The following is a 17,109-nucleotide window of genomic DNA, read 5'->3' as shown; positions in this document are numbered from 1 at the left end:
CCACCTAAGGGGGTGTTACCCACTATGACCTTGGGGCTTCCAGTCCATACTCTGCACAGATGTTTCTACATGAAGCCAGCCTCTTGTTATGGCGTTCTATGCATGCTTTCCCTGCCAGCATCTCACACCCTGCAGTTATGTGGTGGATTGTCTCAGGGGCCTCTTTGTATATAGCCTACACCTTGGGTCTTGTCTGGTGTGGTAGATCTTGGCCTCTGTTGCTCTGATGTTCAGACCCAGTCCTTGTGCGGCCATGATGAGTACCTATGTGCTGTCCTTCAGACCAGCTCTTTCTAGCCATTGGTAGGATGTCTTTATGTAAGCCACTTCAGTTATCTGTTGGTGGTACATCCTACGTAGGGGTTAGTCCTTCCACGATGGTATTCTAACTAACTAACTAAAACTTTATTTACACAGGGAGTGCAGAATTATTAGGCAAGTTGTATTTTTGAGGAATAATTTTATTATTGAACAACAACAATCTTCTCAATGAACCCAAACAACTCATTAATATCAAAGCTGAATGATTTTGGAAGTAGTTTTTAGTTTTAGCTATTTTAGGGGGATATCTGTGTGTGCAGGTGACTATTACTGTGCATAATTATTAGGAAACTTAAAAAACAAATAAATACCCATTTCAATTATTTATTTTTACCAGTGAAACCATTATAACATCTCCACATTCCCAAATATACATTTCTGACATTCACAAACAATTCAAAAACCAATCAGCGACCAGTATAGCCACCTTTCTTTGCAAGGACACTCAGAAGCCTGCCATCCATGGACTCTGTCCGTGTTTTGATCTGTTCACCATCAACATTGCGTGCAGCAGCAACCACAGCCTCCCAGACACGGTTCAGAGAGGTGTACCGTTGTCCCTCCTTGTAAATCTCACATTTGATGATGGACCACAGGTTCTCAATGGAGTTCAGATCAGGTGAACAAGGAGGCCATGTCATTAGTTTTTCTTCTTTTATACCCTTTCTTGCCAGCCGCGCTGTGGAGTACTTGGACGCGTGTGATGGAGCGTTGTCCTGCATGAAAATCATGATTTTCTTGAAGGATGCAGACTTCTTCCTGTACCACTGCTTGAAGAAGGTGTCTTCCAGAAACTGGCAATAGGACTGGGAGTTGAGCTGGACTCCATCCTCAACCCGAAAAGGCCCCACAAGCTCATCTTTGATGATACCAGCCCAAACCAGTACTCCACCTCCACCTTGCTGGCGTCTGAGTCGGACTGGAGCTGCTCCTCTCGTTAACTCTCATCGTGACGCCAGAGCTGGCTCTGTTGGCACTTATTAGTGCTTGGTTCTGTGGCTCAGGTTTAAAACCATCCTCTTCAACCACGCCCCAGCGCGTCGAGGGGGCACGCGCTGTGTGTGTGTGTGTGTGTGTGTGTGTGTGTGTGTGTGTGTGTGTAGGGATAAGTTGCAGATACAGGAAATGCAGACATGAATATTTCTGCATCGTCGCTATAGTGCCCCCTCCAGCCTGGCGTCCCTATGCGTTGCTAACACTGCATACCCTCTTTTTACACCACTGAGAGGACTCAGTGGTCTCCTTTAAAAAAGCAGCTGAAGACCTATCTGTTCAGGCTTTGGTGCGACTTTTTTATCTCTTCTTCCTGACTAGCTTCTTCTTCTGGTGTTTCTGCCATTTGTGTGTTTTTCAGGCTCTTGTGTTTACTTTTTCATTTTGATACATAATTGTTGATCTTATTTTTTCATTCTTTTCTCCCATTTTTATCAACTTTTAAAAATATTTTTTTATTGTTCCTGGGAAGCACCTTGTGAATTTTATCTTGAGAGGCGCTATATAACAATGTCCCTTCCTCTTCACAGTAAGGAACTAATTAAAACAGCTTATTTTAGACATATAATTCCTAAAACAAACACTGCTAGAAAACCGGTGGATGTTTTACCACGTTTGGAGTGTGTAGAGGCAGTAGAGACCTGCATGGCAGCACAAAATGTGAGTTTAGCATTATAAGTCCCTCTTGAGAAGGGGACTTATAATGTAGAGACCTGCATAGTATTTGTTTTGGCAAATGACATTTCTAGATGAAATGCCTGCTTTGGTGATACTCAACTCTTCCAAGTCAAGATGGCTGTCATGCAGCCTGACTGAGTGAATGAATAATGGATGCTCTGGAGAACACTTTGGAATCCTGACGCAGAAAGGCGCTGCACCAGTGAAGGTCCTTTATCATTTTATTCCAAAGTGCTTTACACTACAGCGAAACATTCCCCCATTCACACACTGGAGGTGATGAGCTACATCATAGCCACAGCTGCCCTGGTGCACACACAGGCACCATCGGACCCTTCGACCACCACCAGCAGTCAAGGAGGGTTAAGTTGCCCAAGGACACGACTGATGGCGCCTGGGTTCGAACCCGCAACCCACAGACTACAGGGTGACCTCTTAACCTGAACCACTGTCGTCCCAAAAGTCCAACATAAATCTAATCCATCATTATCCTTATGAAACAGACCAGTGGGAATGAAATGTCAACATGTGTTCTTTTTCAAAAGCTATAGAGCTCCGGGAGTTGACGTCACTTCTCCCAGCATGCAACAGTTCAAATCGAAACGGCGCCATATTGGCAGGCAGAAGCCCGCAGCTGGACTTTTTGTTATTGTCAGAAAACTCAAACAGGAAATATGGTAGATTCCTGTTGTGCCCCAGGATGCAGAACAGACGTGGACGACGTAAGGAATGAGCCGTCTACAGGATTCCCCAAGATCCGGAGCGCCGCAAACGTTGGATCATTGTAATAAAACGCGCTAGTGACCGGGCTGAAATGAAGCTGTGGGATCCCGAGAGTAAAGGTTTTCACTTATGCAGCGACCGCTTCATATCAGGTACTTAAACCAACGTTTCCTCAACTGTGTATGGTATTTATTTTAAATGCTTTTATTACGATTCTTAGTGGGCTTCCTAAACTTATTTTGGCGTGGCTTTTTCTGTCTTATTACTCATAGCAACAAGTAAACATCACCTAAAACGGTGCCTCGTGAGTTCTGCGTGCTGCCGTTTACGTGTTTTATGATCACAGCAATTAACCGGCTAAGCTGCATTTCATCTTTAAGCAATGGTTGATCAATTGTCAGATCGCACATAAAAAGCACTTTGGATTGCTATTATCTGTCTCACCGAGACAGATCCTGAGACGCTCCTGCCTGACATTTTTATTTTATTCACGGAAAAAATCAGACCAGTGATTCCTCTTGGCGTTCAGTTTATACATTCAAACAGCACAGCACTCTATTTAAACTACTTACGTGCAGGGGCGGATTTAGGACTGAAGAAGATCCGGGGCTTAACACACGCGCGCGCGCACATGCACACGCGCGCGCACATGCACGCGCACGCACTAGTCAACATCATATATATTTGTCTTGTACCACATAATGTTTAATCTGAAGCTACATATGAAGCATATTCAGGGCAGAGTATTGTTCCTGTTAGTGTTTAGTGTGAGATGATAGTAAATATTCCCTTTCTTTCTCCAACAACTTTACCTGATAGTAAGCTAACTTTAGGCAAACCAGCAGCACAACAAATATTTTCAAATAAGACTCACAAACCTGAGTCAGCACCAGTCTCATCAAAGCTGGGGTTCTGTCGCCGTACTTTTGGTCTAAAAAACGTCTTTATGTCCATCTTCACTCATGCGTTTCAGGCAGAGAGTGTAGAAGAAGCCGGCTGCTGAAGAGCTTCTTCTTCAGTGGTGGAGGCTCAGGCAGGCTGTATACAAACTACTGCCAGCTGCGCCCTCTCTGTTCGACTTTGGTATTGCATGTTACTTCCACGATTTAGATCCGGAGCTTATCATGAAAGATCCGGGGCTTCAGCCCAAGTAGCCGGGCCTAACGCCGCCCCTGCTTACGTGTAAATCTATGTTATCTGTCCATCCATCCATTTTCATCCGCTTATCCAGAGTCGGGTCGCGGGAGCAGTAGCGTCGAGACGCCCAGACTTCCCTTTCCCCAGCCACTTGGGCCAGCTCCTCCGGGGGAATCCCAAGGCGTTCCCTGGCCAGGTCCGGTCTGACAGCTTCTGGCATTTTAAAAAGTATCCCAGGGGCACGGTAAGGGTCGGAGATGTTTAGTCTATTTAATTTCTGACTATATAAAACGATTTCTTCGGTTTTAAAGTGTGAAGTAAACTCCGAAGTAAAATCCAAGCCGATCCCGTTCAATTTGTTTACCTTTGTTGCCTGCCAACATGGTGTCTACTCTCTGAGAGTCACGTGACATCCGGAGCTCTATTGTGACATTTTCATTGGTCTAGACCAGTGAACCTCAATTGGCAGTCCGCGGGCCACATCCGGCCTGCCAGACCTTTTCACTTGGACCCCCAACTCTTTGGGCTCAAACACCCGCTAGAAAAGTTTAGCAGCAAACTTCCTGTCCCAAATATCAATAATTGTTTATGTTCTCCAAACAAAACTAAAATAATAATCAAAACAGTTTAGATGGAAAACAAAGCCATTTTAAATATTAATAAATTAAGATACAATTATACTTGAACTTTATTTTAGAAGAACATCTGGCCCTCACGGTGTTTGCTGCAAAGATGTCCGAACCTTGAGCTGATTTAGTTGAGGACCCCTGGTCTAGACCATCAGTAATCACAACATCTATCAGTAGAAAGTAGAATGGCTGTCTACCTTACAGGGCTAGGCCATTGTTGTCTAGAAAAGGTTTTTATTTTACAGGTTTTCATTCAGAGAGCTTACCATGCTGCTGAATGGTCAAATACGAATCTTTTCAGTATTAATGAACTCGTTCTTCGATGCCAAAAAGCAGCCATGACTGTGCAGGTTAGTGGGTGCACCTGACAGCTCCTGGAAGCACATTATCACCTCTTCATGTTAGCACAACTGGTGGAAACTCCAAGTCTAGGCATGTTGTAAGTATGTCTAAGGCTAAAAGTGTCCAATAAGGTCATGTGAAGCAGTTTGTGAGTTTTATAGCAACCCTAAAACCTGCAGCTTTGCTGAAAACAGTAATGTGCACAAACCATGTTCATTCTGACAGCCGCTTAAACAGCCAGAGCTTACCATCACTCTTCACAAGCACATCATTTTCATCCATGTTTATTGTAATAACACAGCATTAGAATGAAGGGGAGAAGCAGCAACCTGTCCATTACATTTCTGATTACACGGTACGACACAGTGATGCTGCACATGCTCTTCAATCCTGACTGTGGGATGATTTTGGGTCAAACCAGTGCAAGCCTAGCCGTTTCCCATTGTTGTTGGCTTTAGAGCGTCTGACCCGCATGCACCTCCTGACGCCTCTTTACATTCTCCTCGTTTTTACGATGTCATAGATTTTTTTACTTTTGTAAGTGTGCTGCAGCCTCTGCCGGGACTCCCTTGTAAGAGGTTTTTCATTTCAACGGCCATTCCTGGTTACAGAAAAGTTCAATAAAAACAAATCGACACATTTTACTTTGAATTTCTGTTTTTGTAACTTAAACAAGTATTTGCCATACTTGTCCTTACACAAAAGAAATGGTGGTTAAAACCAGTTCGTCTTCAACAGCGTTCAGATACACAAAGAAGCCCCTGTTGAACATCAATTTGTATTTTGATACGATGAAGAACTTTGATGGAGCAGACACAGTTTAGGTCCTTTAGGCTTTAGTTTCAGTTTAAGCATCTCCAAATACACTTCATGTATCAAAGGGCAGATAAAGTAAGCTCCCTGCTCAAACACAGGGCAGCGCCCCCCGGTGGCCTACTTGTACCACTGTACTGGTGCAGGTTTGGGAACTTGATAGTTGAGGGTGTCCAGCTCTTCCCACGGCTCCAGCTTCGGACCAGGAATAGCAACCGTCTGAGAGGAAGAGGAGTACTTTTGTTAAGTCAAACTCTGGAAAACTCACATATGATCAAACATAAAAGCAACAGATTTCTGTTCAACATTAATGCAAGACGCCTCTGCTTGAACATCAACTACAACCTTGACCACAGAGAATCTGGAGGCCATGACAGATCTAACAGCACATTGTGGACGTTTAGATTCATCTAAAATTAATAAGGTAAGGCGGGTTACTTAATTAAATACATAAAACACACTGGTTGTATTTTCATGTTGGATCAGAAACACTGCCCGTTTCCATAGCAACGCTTTACTTTTCTATAGTGCACCAAAAGGAACTAGCAGATACCTTAATAATGGGGTCCTTGGCAGGTGCCCAGGACGGCACTATTTTTGCATGTAATCTCCATCTACCATAGGGGTTGATGAGGTGCCGTTCTAGGACCAAATACTCCAAGACGTCCTTCGGCTGCTCCTCGCTGCCCAACATCAGCCTCCCAAAGCGGTCATAAATGGCCAGAGTCTGCAAAGCAATCAGACGACAGAGGGGTTCCTTCAGCCTCCGATGGTTTCACGGAACTATGTAGCCACACCTGCTAACCCAATAGCCACTAAAGAGACCTGCTTAGGTCACCTAAGAGCTAACCTGTGTGTAATTGAGTCTAATTACAGATACACCTGTGAAGGCCTCAGTGGCGACACATTGGACGGGGGGTGATAGCCTTGTCAGGACTTTTACAGTCGCGTGGAGAATAACGGTAGGGGTTAACTGCCTGCTTGTACAGATGTTTCCAAAAGGTCCCTTCATGGAAGTAACAGCCATTCCCGAGCTGGAGGTGCAGAGGTCACGGAGGACATCCGATAGTTTGAGTGTGTTTGCTGCTGAGTTGATTGCAGCGCTTAATTTGTAAATGAAACGTTCCCGAAACGCAAATACTGCCGTCAAACCAAAGTCCACTACAGGGAAAGCAGATGCAGGAGCGTGCACAAGGGGACGGTTGGGGGGGGGGGGGTCCGGTCCGGTTGACTTGCTGGAGTTTTTGACAATTAAAACTTGCGCCCACATGTTCTAAGTTAACACACATCTCTTTCAACAACGTAGTTTTTGCATCTTTACTGTTCCCCTGCTTCAGATCTACCGACCGCAGAAATAGCAGAGCGCCCTGGCCGCACCGGTGCGGTGACTTCAGGACAGGTGATCCGCTCCGCTCCGCAGCAGCAAAACGCATCAGGCACAAATAAAAGACAGAAACCATGAAAGGATGTGAGCCGACATAAACGATCGCGTGTTAACTTTGTTTTTGAGGTGGCGACACGTTGAGAATGTTACTGTGGCCGTGCTCAGGGCGCATCTGTCTGGAGTGTGTCATCGATCAGAGCTCTGCGCCTCTCAGCTCTAAATAATCCCGGAGAGTCCACATAAATAATGTAATATAAGTAGAACCATGATCGTTTTCGGGCTCCCCCGGGTGTGGAAGCTGAGAGCTTCCAGGGCAGCCCGTCATCCTTCAGGGTGAGCCGGGATCCCTTTAGCTCACATGTAATTAGGACCCTACGTATGCGAGTTGCCGGAACCTAGCAGACAGTTCCCGGATCTTGTTCCGGCAAGATCCGGCTCAAATTAAGCCCTGGTTGTCTTTGGAGCGGGTGGAGGACAGTAGCGAGAGGAGACCGCTGTTGAGACTGTTGAACGTGTTTGTTAGTTATTAGCAGTCCAGTGAAGGATGATGTTGGTGGACTAGGGCTTTACGGCGGTGTCAGGTTTGAGTCTGGTAGATCCGTTTGGTCAAGTTGTGAGGAGGGAGAAGTTTGGGGGAGTGTAGGATTGTTCTAGAGGTGTAGTGAGAGTCTGACACAGGAGGTAGTAATGCAACTTTGAAGGAAGCAGGTCACCGTAAAGCACCACTGAAGAAGATGTCCTCAGTGGTTTGTTAGGAATTATGGAACAAACAGCATCATGAAGACCAAGAACTCAGCAGACAGGTCAGGGATGAAGTTGAAGATGTGTTTAAAGCAGGGTTGGGTTATAATGCTACAAGAACATCTAGCTACCAAGACATGGCCGTCCAACTAAACGGACAGACGAGCAAGGAGAGCTCTGGTCAGAGAAGCTTCCAAGAGGCCCATGGTCAGTCTGGAGGAGCTACAGAAATCCACAGCTCAGGTGGAACAACCTGTCCACAGGACAACTGTAAGACATGTCCACCACCAATATGGAGGAGTGGCCAGAAGAAAGCAGTTACTGACAGAAAGACAAAACTTCTCATTTGCAGGTCTCCAGCAGACATGTGGGAGGTGTTCTGGTCAGACCAGAGCAAAGGTGAACTTTTGGAACTAAATGCAAAGGAAAAGTAACACAACATCTCCACTGTGAAACATGGTGGTGGCAGTATCATGCTGTGGAGAAGCTTTTCTTCAGCAGGGACAGGGATCTGGTCAGAGTTGATGGAAGATGGATGGAGCTGAATTCAGGACAATCCTGGAAGAACACCTGCTGGAGACTGCAAAGGACTTGAGACTGGGAAGGAGAGTCACCTTCCAGCAGGAGAATGACCTTAACTGGTCTTCCAGGATGTACTGGGAGACCTCTTCAAATGCTCCAGAACGCAGCGGCACGTCTGGTCTTCAATCAGCCTAAAAGAGCACGTCACCCCTCTGTTCACTGAGCTCCACTGGCTACCGCTAGCAGCACGCATCAAATGGCTAACACTAGCATACAAAGTCCTGGATGGTACGGCTCCCATCTACCTGAATCCTCTTGTAAAGGCTTACATCGGCTGCTCTGGCCACACCACACGCAGGACAGTCTAGACTGGACCCGAGCCGACCTGTTCAGCTGACAGAGCTGCACATGTTGGTTATTTACCAGCTTCATTTATCCGTACGTAGCGCTGCTAGAGCCCATAACGGCCGTTGGGCTGCAGCGGTGGCTGAGGGGGAGAGAGAGACACGTCTGCTGCAGCAGAACGGAGTTCAGCGCCCAACGCTGGTTTTACTTCAGCGTCAGCTCGAGTGCAGTTTAGTAGACTTAGTGGACTTCACATGGTTTGAATGTTTCTGATGAAACAAGCCGTAAAACACGTCATAGTTAGTGCGGGGTTTCCGAGTTCAGACGGCACAGAAGAGGTCCGGGCAGACAATGCAGGGAAAACTCTGCATGAATGTCTGTTATTTACATCTGAAAGCTCTTTTTACCTTCAGTCCTCCTAACACCGCGTAGAACACTGGCCCCCAAACCCAATGCACACCCCCACCTCCGACGGCCAACCGGGAGGTGTACTGTAGGAAGGCCAGCGGTGTGCGTGCACCTTGCTGTTATACTGCAGGCTGGTGTAATGAACCGCCAGCATCCCCAGGGTGGTACAGCTGCCTTAAAGCACATGAATGTTGCCATACACACACACAGTTTCATGTTTTTATTATCAAATGTACTGACATGGGAAAAATTATCATGATGAGTCAGAAATGTCGGTAAGGATAAACTTTAGATTTATTGCCCAGCCCTACTATACATTATTATATATTTGATAAAAACATGTCATCTATATTATGAATAATGTGTTGAACCTTGATTTGAAGAAAATTGTGAATTGAACTGAAATCACAATTCAATCGTTTCCTAGAATGGTTCGGCCGTAGCGAGAGCTACAATGGAACGGTTTCCATCGAACATCCGCGCGTTACAACGGCCCAGTCAGAGTCCAGGCCGAAACCCCAGGGAGACCTGCTGCTCAGGTGGTTCGAGTTGTTTTGCAGAGAACAACATTTCAGTACGAAGCTGGTAGAGTCTGGGTCTGCCACAGAAATCTCAAAAGCATTTCTGTCTGCAGTAGTAAGGCGTCACAATGACCTTTGGAAGGAACTGTGTGGGGAACATGCAGCAGCCTACATCTCACCTGCTTGGAGTGCATGCGGACTGTCACCTGCCCGTACAAGTTGCCTTTGGTGACCATGTCTGGAGAGCGGGCGTGAACCACGCGGGGCGGCTCCAGGGACTCCACGAACCTCCAGCGGAGGGTCTTGTAGCGGTTCCCTTTGGTCATCTCCTGAACGCAGCACAAAGGAAGGGCGTGAAGACAAAGAGCCGAGGATCTGATGTAACCCATGACAACCGTTAGAGGGTGAGCTTACAGGGTAACACCTCTCTGTAACCAGGGCGTGGAGCTTCTCCTTGTTAAACCTGCAAAGCATGATGGGAAACGTGTCCGAACCAAGCTCGCACTCAGGAAGTTCAGGAACTAGCCGACGGTTTTCATCCAGAATAAATGTGATCTGCACTCGTTTAAAGTAGGACTTGTTTCTAACTAGAACCAATCAGCACAGTGATGTACAGACGCTGACTCCGACTCAGCACCACCTGATGAGTCGGACTCGTCAGGCTTTTCATGACCGATGGAGGTTTTCCCAGCGGAGCTGAGCCCTTCATCAGCCACTGATCACTTCTAGACCACGTGGTTGCTTTAATGAGTGAGGAGAGGCAGCTGTTAGTTTGCTTACTGCACCAGGGCGTTGTGAGCATCTATAAAAATCTGCTGAGCATCTTCTGCAAAAGTCCTGGTTGTGAACGCCGAGTCGTACTCTTTGATTTTACGAATCCTGGAACAAGACAAGAGTCACTGAGTTTATTCATCGTCTGGAAAAGAAAAGCCTGGACACCTGAGCTAAGCTCTTACGCCAGCTGTGAGGCGGCGCTCTGCTTCATCTTTTCAGTCAGCTGTCTCAGACCATCTTTAGACAGAGCAGAGAGGCGAGCGTCTCCTTCTGGAGGGACATATGGGTCCAGGACTCCCGCTGGAGGACACAAAATGGACAAAACCAATTCCTCAGTTTGCACGCTCCACCCAACTAGTTCTTCTAGACTTTCAGTTCTACGTAACCTTAGCAATGACCGTCGGTGTTAACGCCTACACACCAGTTGAGGAACCATCAGCATGTCTCACCTGTGCACGCGATATTGATGGGCCTCTCCAGGTACTGCTGTCGGAAGACGATGCCTGCTGCTCGAGCCCTGGCCTCTGGGTTTTCTCCCTTCTTTCCCTTCAGGCCCACTGCAGGAGGGATGATGTACCTCTTCTTGGTCCGGACGGGCAGGAGGAGCGGGGCTGCCTGTCTCACATCCAGAGGCACCTCAGAGTTCTGACGGAGATCAGAGGACTTAGTGACGCATCAGAAAGACGTGAAAACGGAACAGTAAGAAGATGTTGTTTCTGGTTCTATATCAGCTCAAACACATTTAAATGTTATTTTCATCACATTTAAACTATTTTCCTCTTTATTTTTGACTTCTGACAGTAAAGCCATCAGAACTGAGGCCATGCAGTCTCACTGCGTCAGCTGTGACGTCCCTGATATTAAAACTTGATCAGAATCCATTTGAGTTTACGTTTTATCCCAATGACACGGAGATGGAAATGAAAGTGTAGAAGACAGAAAGAGAGGGCTACAGAAGTGAGGCTGCCCTACACCGGTCCCTCCGGACACCACCGGCAGTAAAGGAAGATTAGGCGTCTTGCCCAAAGACACTACGACAGCTACAAACAGGGCTTGAACCTGCAACCCCCCATTACGGGGCAGGCACTTTATATTCAGATTTCTGTGTATGATGATATTATTATTACCCTCAAGGTGTAGTAACATCATTTCCTCTCCCTTTACTTACTGCCTTGTTTCCTTTTCATCTACGGATTCCTGTTTGATGTATTACTGCTGATTATTCCACTGGAAACCTACTGATGGATTAAAGTTCATCCGAGTCTGAAACGTCCATCCATCCATTTTCTTCCGCTTATCCAGAGTCAGGTCGCGGGGGCAGCAGCCTAAGCCGAGAGTGACTCTTTCAAAATCTCTTCATAAGAGTGTCTAACCATGAGAAGCGGCATCTCAATCAGGATGAAGGTCTGCAGGTATGACGGGAGAAAACGTGTCTAAACCTTTGGTTTCATGTGGCAAAGCAGACCATCGAGCACCAGAGTGCAGGAGTGAGGTTTATAATGAAGCTTGGAGCTCTATGGTAGACTGTATCTACAGGGTGTAAACATTGTGAGGAGGTATGCACATACGTTACATCACCATAGTCCAATAATGGGATAAAGGTAGCCAAAACGACTCATTTGTAGCGGAAAAAGAAGCATGACTTGATTCTGAAGGAAAAAGCACGTTTTAAATCAGCTGCTGTGTGAGGCAGAAAGCATCAGACATCTTTGTATTTAATCCTAAACTCCTGCGTTACGGGTACTGGTGGAAGATTTGATCTACAGTTTGAAGAAAAACATAAATGGTCTTTAGAACTCGTGAAAAGAACACTAAGTTAACATTATTAGACGGCTGCTTGAGCTGAGAGGAGTTGATACAAACGAGGCTGAAGGAGGAGAAGACAGATTCGCTTTAGTGGCTGTAAATAATAATAAACCAGAATAACGCGTTGCCTCGTTTTAGTTGCAGAGTTTTGATATTTCACCTAAATAAATCTAATTAGCTATAATCACGCAACTTTCTATTTTTGTTACAAAACGGTTTCTTTAGAGCTAGCATAGCATCGTGTCCCACTGGGTGACGCAACTTCCGGTAAAAATTGAACGTAGCAGCGCAGGCTCTTAAAAAACAAAAACAAACAACAGTTAAAAAATAAGCTCAATAAACAACAGAGTACCTTCCAACTTAGACAAGTTACGTTCCGAAGAGCCGCCACTGTCCTCCTCATGGACATCGCCATCTTGCTGTCAACCAAATTACTTCCGGTTGATGCTTTCAGAATAAAAGTTCCAGACTCAGGAAAATCTGGCTTTATTTCAGAAAGCCCGTGAAGGTTGAAGAGTGCAAGAAAACAGAAAATACATGTTGGCACTGATAAGAAATATTAACATTACACAGTAAAATTGTATCTGAAAATATTAACACTGATTCCAAAATAAATGTACTGCTAAACTACTACAGCTGCAGTATAAAAAAAGTATTTCACTAACAAACAAATTTTGACACTGAAGAACTAATAATTGACTTCAGGAAACATGGCAGAGTTCACTTACCTCTTACAATTAAAAGAAGGGAAGTGGAGAAAATCTCTAGTTTTAAGCTACTGAGGACATATGTCACTGATGACCTTACATGGTCAATTAATTCCCCTGCCCTTGTTACAAAGGCCCAACAGACTTTGCTTCCTGAGAACACCAAAGAAATGTGGGCTGGCAGCAAAGATATTGAAAGCTTTTTACCACTGCTGCACTGAGAGCATCCTGACATACTTTCTCACATCATGGTACACCAACTGTACTCAGGCAGATTGGAAGAGTCTCCAACGAGATATTAAAACAGCCCAAAGATAGTCGGACTGTTGCTGCCACCCCTGGAGGACATTTTTAGAACTCGCTGCCTACACAGAGCAATGTACGTCCTGGGAGATGTATCCCACTCCTGCAGCTGTTTTTTCTCTCTGTTACCAGCTGGACGGCGCTAACGTGCTGTCAAAGCACGTACTTCCACATTGAAAATCAGCTTTGTGTCTAGAGCTATAACGGAACTGAATCGGATGAAGTGAGCATCTAAGGATCTTAGAGTGGGAATGTTTGTGCAAACTTTTTTTTTTAGCAATTTTTGATTGTTTTTTTTCATTAATTTTAATAGTATGAGTGTGCTTGAGTGAGGAATTAGAGGAATTTTATCATTCCCTTTTAAAACATTTTTAGTATTTATTTTTCCTCATCATCCACGGAGCACAGCACAGTAAATTTTGTTGTACAAATAACAATGACAATAAAGGTGAATTGAATTGAAAAAAAAAAGAGACAAACATTGAGTGCCAGTGCCAGAAACCTGCGGTACTCAGAACGTTAAAAATAACACGTGGTCTAATAACTCTGTTCCTGGAAAGCAGCTCAGAGAAGTAACCATGTTTTGCTTCCTTAACAGCTCTCTGGTACTCCACAAGATAGCCTACTGTTTAGCTGTAATCCAGGAACAGCGGAGATGGTCCTTCCTCCACTATCTCTCAGCTCTACTGCGTTTACGTCGGAAGCCTAATTTATACTTCTGCGTCTGCATTGGGGCAGATGCACGCAACGCCATTATCCGTCCTTTCCAGGGGCGTATCCAGGGAGTGGCTTGGGGTAGCACATGCCACCCTCGGAATCTGATTGGCCACCCCAGGTGCCACCACACTAATTTACCTTTAAATAGGCTTTTCATTGTCCACAAAAGGCTTGGGGGTAAAACAAAAGAAGCATAACCATTGGTGCCACCCATGCACAAAGTTGCGCCTCACCTGGGCCACCCCATTTTAAAAGATCTGGACACGCCACTGGTCCTTTCTCGGACAGACACACAAGGACGGATGGAGTCGAGCTCTTTTCTAAACATCCGTTCGACGAGTCGGATAAACGAAAGCTGTCATCAACAGCGCCACCATTGCTCCATCAAAAACATAAAGAGAGCCAAGGATATCTAGCGGCAAACACGGAGCAGCTTGAAGAATACCCCGCAGAAAAACTCTTAAAAATTGGGGATGTTCCCATCACCTTTTTTGCTCCTGATCTGATTCAGTCATTTGATTTTCAGTATCTGCCGATACCGAGTCCCAAAACGTCCCCGTCCATGTCTCTCCATCGTGGAGCTGACGGAGATGTATAAATTAAGCCTGAGAACATGTACACCTTTGTTCATCCATAGTTCGTTAGTTAATTTCACAGATTTCAGTCTCCATGGGGCAACCGAGTCCACATGCAGTCACACATGCAGCGCTGAAACACTGTAGAAGGTCATCAGGAGAAAAAGAGTCACTGTAATCTAAACAAGCCTGATTTATGCTTCTCCGTCTGCGTCAGTGCGGAGACACGCAGCGCCATTATCCGTCCTTGCGTAGGGCTCCGGCAGGCACGCAAGTACGTACGGAGTCGAGCCCACTTCTTTAAACATCCGTCGAACAAGACGGATTACGCAAGCTTGTGATTGGTCAGGATGCTGCTGTTGTTTACAGCGCCGCCATGGCAAAGAGAGCCGAGGATAATTAGCGGCAGACACGGAGAAGCTTGAAGAACCTCGCGAAAAAACTCTAAAAATATGAACGTTTAATTCTCCCATGACTGGAGGAGTGAAAAGATATGCAGCAAGCGTTTTATTTGTGGACGGAAATGACAGGAAACGTGGGTTTAGAGGTGGCGAGCGCATGAAGAGGTGGGAGAATGAGAGACAAATATGTCCGTGTTAAAAGTCTCTTATATACACAAAAAACACAACATAAACACACTATCTTGGACAGATACATGACAGGATACTACGGAACATCGCTACGCCCTCTGTTGTCCTGCCGGGGAATTGCTTTGCAACACTCTCCAGGAGACGGAGATGTATGAGAGCAAAACGCTTCCGTCAGTCCGTGCGTGTCTGTCCCTCACGGAGCTGACGGAGAAGCATAAACCAGCATTGAACTCAGCGACGGACTCTTCAGGTTTTGTGGGAGTGATAGTGTGCATCATGTCCCTTTAAGAAGCTGTACCACCTTGCATGCAAAATTGCCTCAACGTACTAGCACCATCTAGTGGACAACCTTTGTTTCTGTGCAAACCTGCAGTTATCGTCCATTTCTCATTATTGAGGTGAAATCCTCAATATATTGTGATATTGATCATAGGCCATATTGCCCAGCCCTAGCACCAAGTAAGAGGTGTATTTTCAGTCTGTCAGAGACTGAGGAGCTGCAGCTGCATTCACCAACACTGGTAGCATGGATGCTAATGACTATAAACAGGAAAGGAGGGGGTGCTTCGACTGACGTGCTAATGCCGCAAAGTACAATGGGATTTTTAGTTTTTGAGGCAAAGGTCTAATAAATGTTTGATATATGATCTGCAGGTCAAATACAAACAGACTGCAGGACAGATTTGGCCTAGGGGCCTGAGTTGGACTCGTTTTTTAAAGCTTTCTCATTATTACCAGATATTAAGCATGCTATTTTGAGAAACTTTCCAATTTAATTAACTGTTATATATCGTTAATACATGAAGGTTTCCTGTTCAAGGGAGATTTATTTCAAATTGTAACAATAAAACTTTCTCGTTATTAGGAGATACTGATCTTTTATTTTTCCTCACACTTACAGTAATCTGCTTCCGCAGTAAAGCAACAGCTTCTAGCCTTCAGGTGATGAATACATTTCAAAAAAGGAAAAATTCTAATAAAAAAATACATGATTTTTACTATTTGTGATAATTAAAAGGTACAAATATCAATTTACATTTCACAATGTCACAATATGATAAAATGCTATTATTTTGTTAATGTTGGGCCACAGCATGTTTTGTTAATGTGCCTTGTTGGCACATAAAATTGTTTTAGATCCATTCATTTGTATGTATTAGTATTTCTCACACACGTTCAGCACGCACGTTAAAACGCGATGACGTCACCCACCCTTAGTTGAACGCTGATGAAGTGAACTTGTTTGGGCTCTGGAAGAGGAGGGGAGAGTAGCCGAGGATCTTAGCTCATGTTCCTGCTTCTGAGCCGCACTGTCTCGTTGTCAGTCGTCCATAGAGTAACTTGCAGCTGTCCATCGACACCATCGAAGGCCATCTTGGTCAGCTCCGTGCTAATAAAACTTGCTAGAAAAATTTGTGTTTCACACAGTAGCGCAAGCGGCCAAAATACAGGAACCATGCCCGAAAGAAGGCCCTTTGTACGGTTACCGACTGATGTTTACCCCGTCAACTATGGTTTGTGTCTGAAGCCAGACCTGATCGACTTCACTTTCGAGGGCAAACTGGAAGCGCTGGTGGAGGTACGTTGTAACGGGGCCGAGCTCCATAATCTAAGAGGTTGTCTGCCTGCCTGGCTGGGATTTTGTTATGTAATCTGACTAGCTAACGTTACTAGCCAATGAAAAAGTGTCAGACACTTGCTCACAAGTTGATGTTGTTTGTGACATCACCATGTGGGAACGTTTGCCATACCCGTAACCTTCCTGAATAATCCCCACCAGTCAAGTGAAACCTGTGAATGTTATAAAAATATAAATCGGGATACGTACTTTCTGAGCAGCCGCGCGCTAAACGGCTAGCTCCACGGTGCCAGAGGTAGCGACAGACTGGTACTCACGTTAGCATAGCCTGCTGTGTGAACTCATGTAACTAACTAGCCGTGCTATCGACGTCTGGCAAAATGTATCCAGGTGTAGTTCGACTTGTGACACCGAAAGGTGATGTTGTCGCAGTTAGTTCGGCTGTTAGCGAGCTATCAGCGGGCGAAGCTAATGCGGACCAGTGTTTGCTAAATCATGGGT

The 17,109-nt window shown here is 45.4% G+C and overlaps 2 protein-coding genes across 4 annotated transcripts in view; one reads left to right on the top strand and one right to left on the bottom strand.

Annotated features, from left to right (window-relative positions):
* Positions 1 to 5,091: 5,091 nt before the first annotated feature.
* mrpl45 (mitochondrial ribosomal protein L45) lies at positions 5,092 to 16,380 on the bottom strand. 3 transcript variants are annotated; one of them, XM_015954510.3, is made up of 9 exons: positions 16,242 to 16,380; positions 12,490 to 12,621; positions 10,781 to 10,976; positions 10,514 to 10,631; positions 10,338 to 10,436; positions 9,972 to 10,020; positions 9,737 to 9,886; positions 6,190 to 6,363; positions 5,092 to 5,855 (listed from the first exon to the last, which is right to left on the bottom strand). In XM_015954510.3, the coding sequence occupies exons 2-9, from the start codon at positions 12,550 to 12,552 to the stop codon at positions 5,757 to 5,759; spliced, it is 948 nt and encodes a 315-aa protein (XP_015809996.1). In that variant the 5' UTR covers positions 12,553 to 12,621; positions 16,242 to 16,380; the 3' UTR covers positions 5,092 to 5,756. The 3 variants fall into 3 exon arrangements, with proteins under 3 accessions (XP_015809996.1, XP_070409707.1, XP_070409708.1); XM_070553606.1 differs by lacking the exon at positions 16,242 to 16,380 and adding an exon at positions 12,866 to 16,192; XM_070553607.1 differs by lacking the exon at positions 16,242 to 16,380 and adding an exon at positions 14,098 to 16,192.
* Positions 16,318 to 17,109, top strand: part of npepps (aminopeptidase puromycin sensitive) — a 41,332-nt gene continuing 40,540 nt past the window's right edge. The window contains exon 1 of the mRNA XM_015954509.3: positions 16,318 to 16,608. Coding sequence (XP_015809995.3) covers positions 16,318 to 16,608 — 291 coding nt within the window. The remainder of the gene's footprint in view (positions 16,609 to 17,109) is intronic.

This window comes from Nothobranchius furzeri, chromosome 7 (assembly GCF_043380555.1).
Source record: "Nothobranchius furzeri strain GRZ-AD chromosome 7, NfurGRZ-RIMD1, whole genome shotgun sequence".
Classification (NCBI taxonomy): Eukaryota; Metazoa; Chordata; class Actinopteri; order Cyprinodontiformes; family Nothobranchiidae; genus Nothobranchius; species Nothobranchius furzeri.
The sequence above is the reverse complement of the archived record's forward strand: the minus strand, read 5'-3'. Positions and strand labels throughout refer to the sequence as shown.

What these genes read in the sequence shown, in the direction of transcription:
- mrpl45 (XM_015954510.3), bottom strand. Translation starts at nt 12,552, where the DNA reads ATGGCGATGTCCATGAGGAGGACAGTGGCGGCTCTTCGGAACGTAACT. An exon ending in AGCGCCGCCTCACAGCTGGC is followed by an intron (nt 10,437 to 10,513) that starts GTAAGAGCTTAG and finishes GTCTTGTTCCAG; the next exon opens with GATTCGTAAAATCAAAGAGT. An exon ending in TTACAGAGAGGTGTTACCCT is followed by an intron (nt 9,887 to 9,971) that starts GTAAGCTCACCC and finishes TGCTGCGTTCAG; the next exon opens with GAGATGACCAAAGGGAACCG.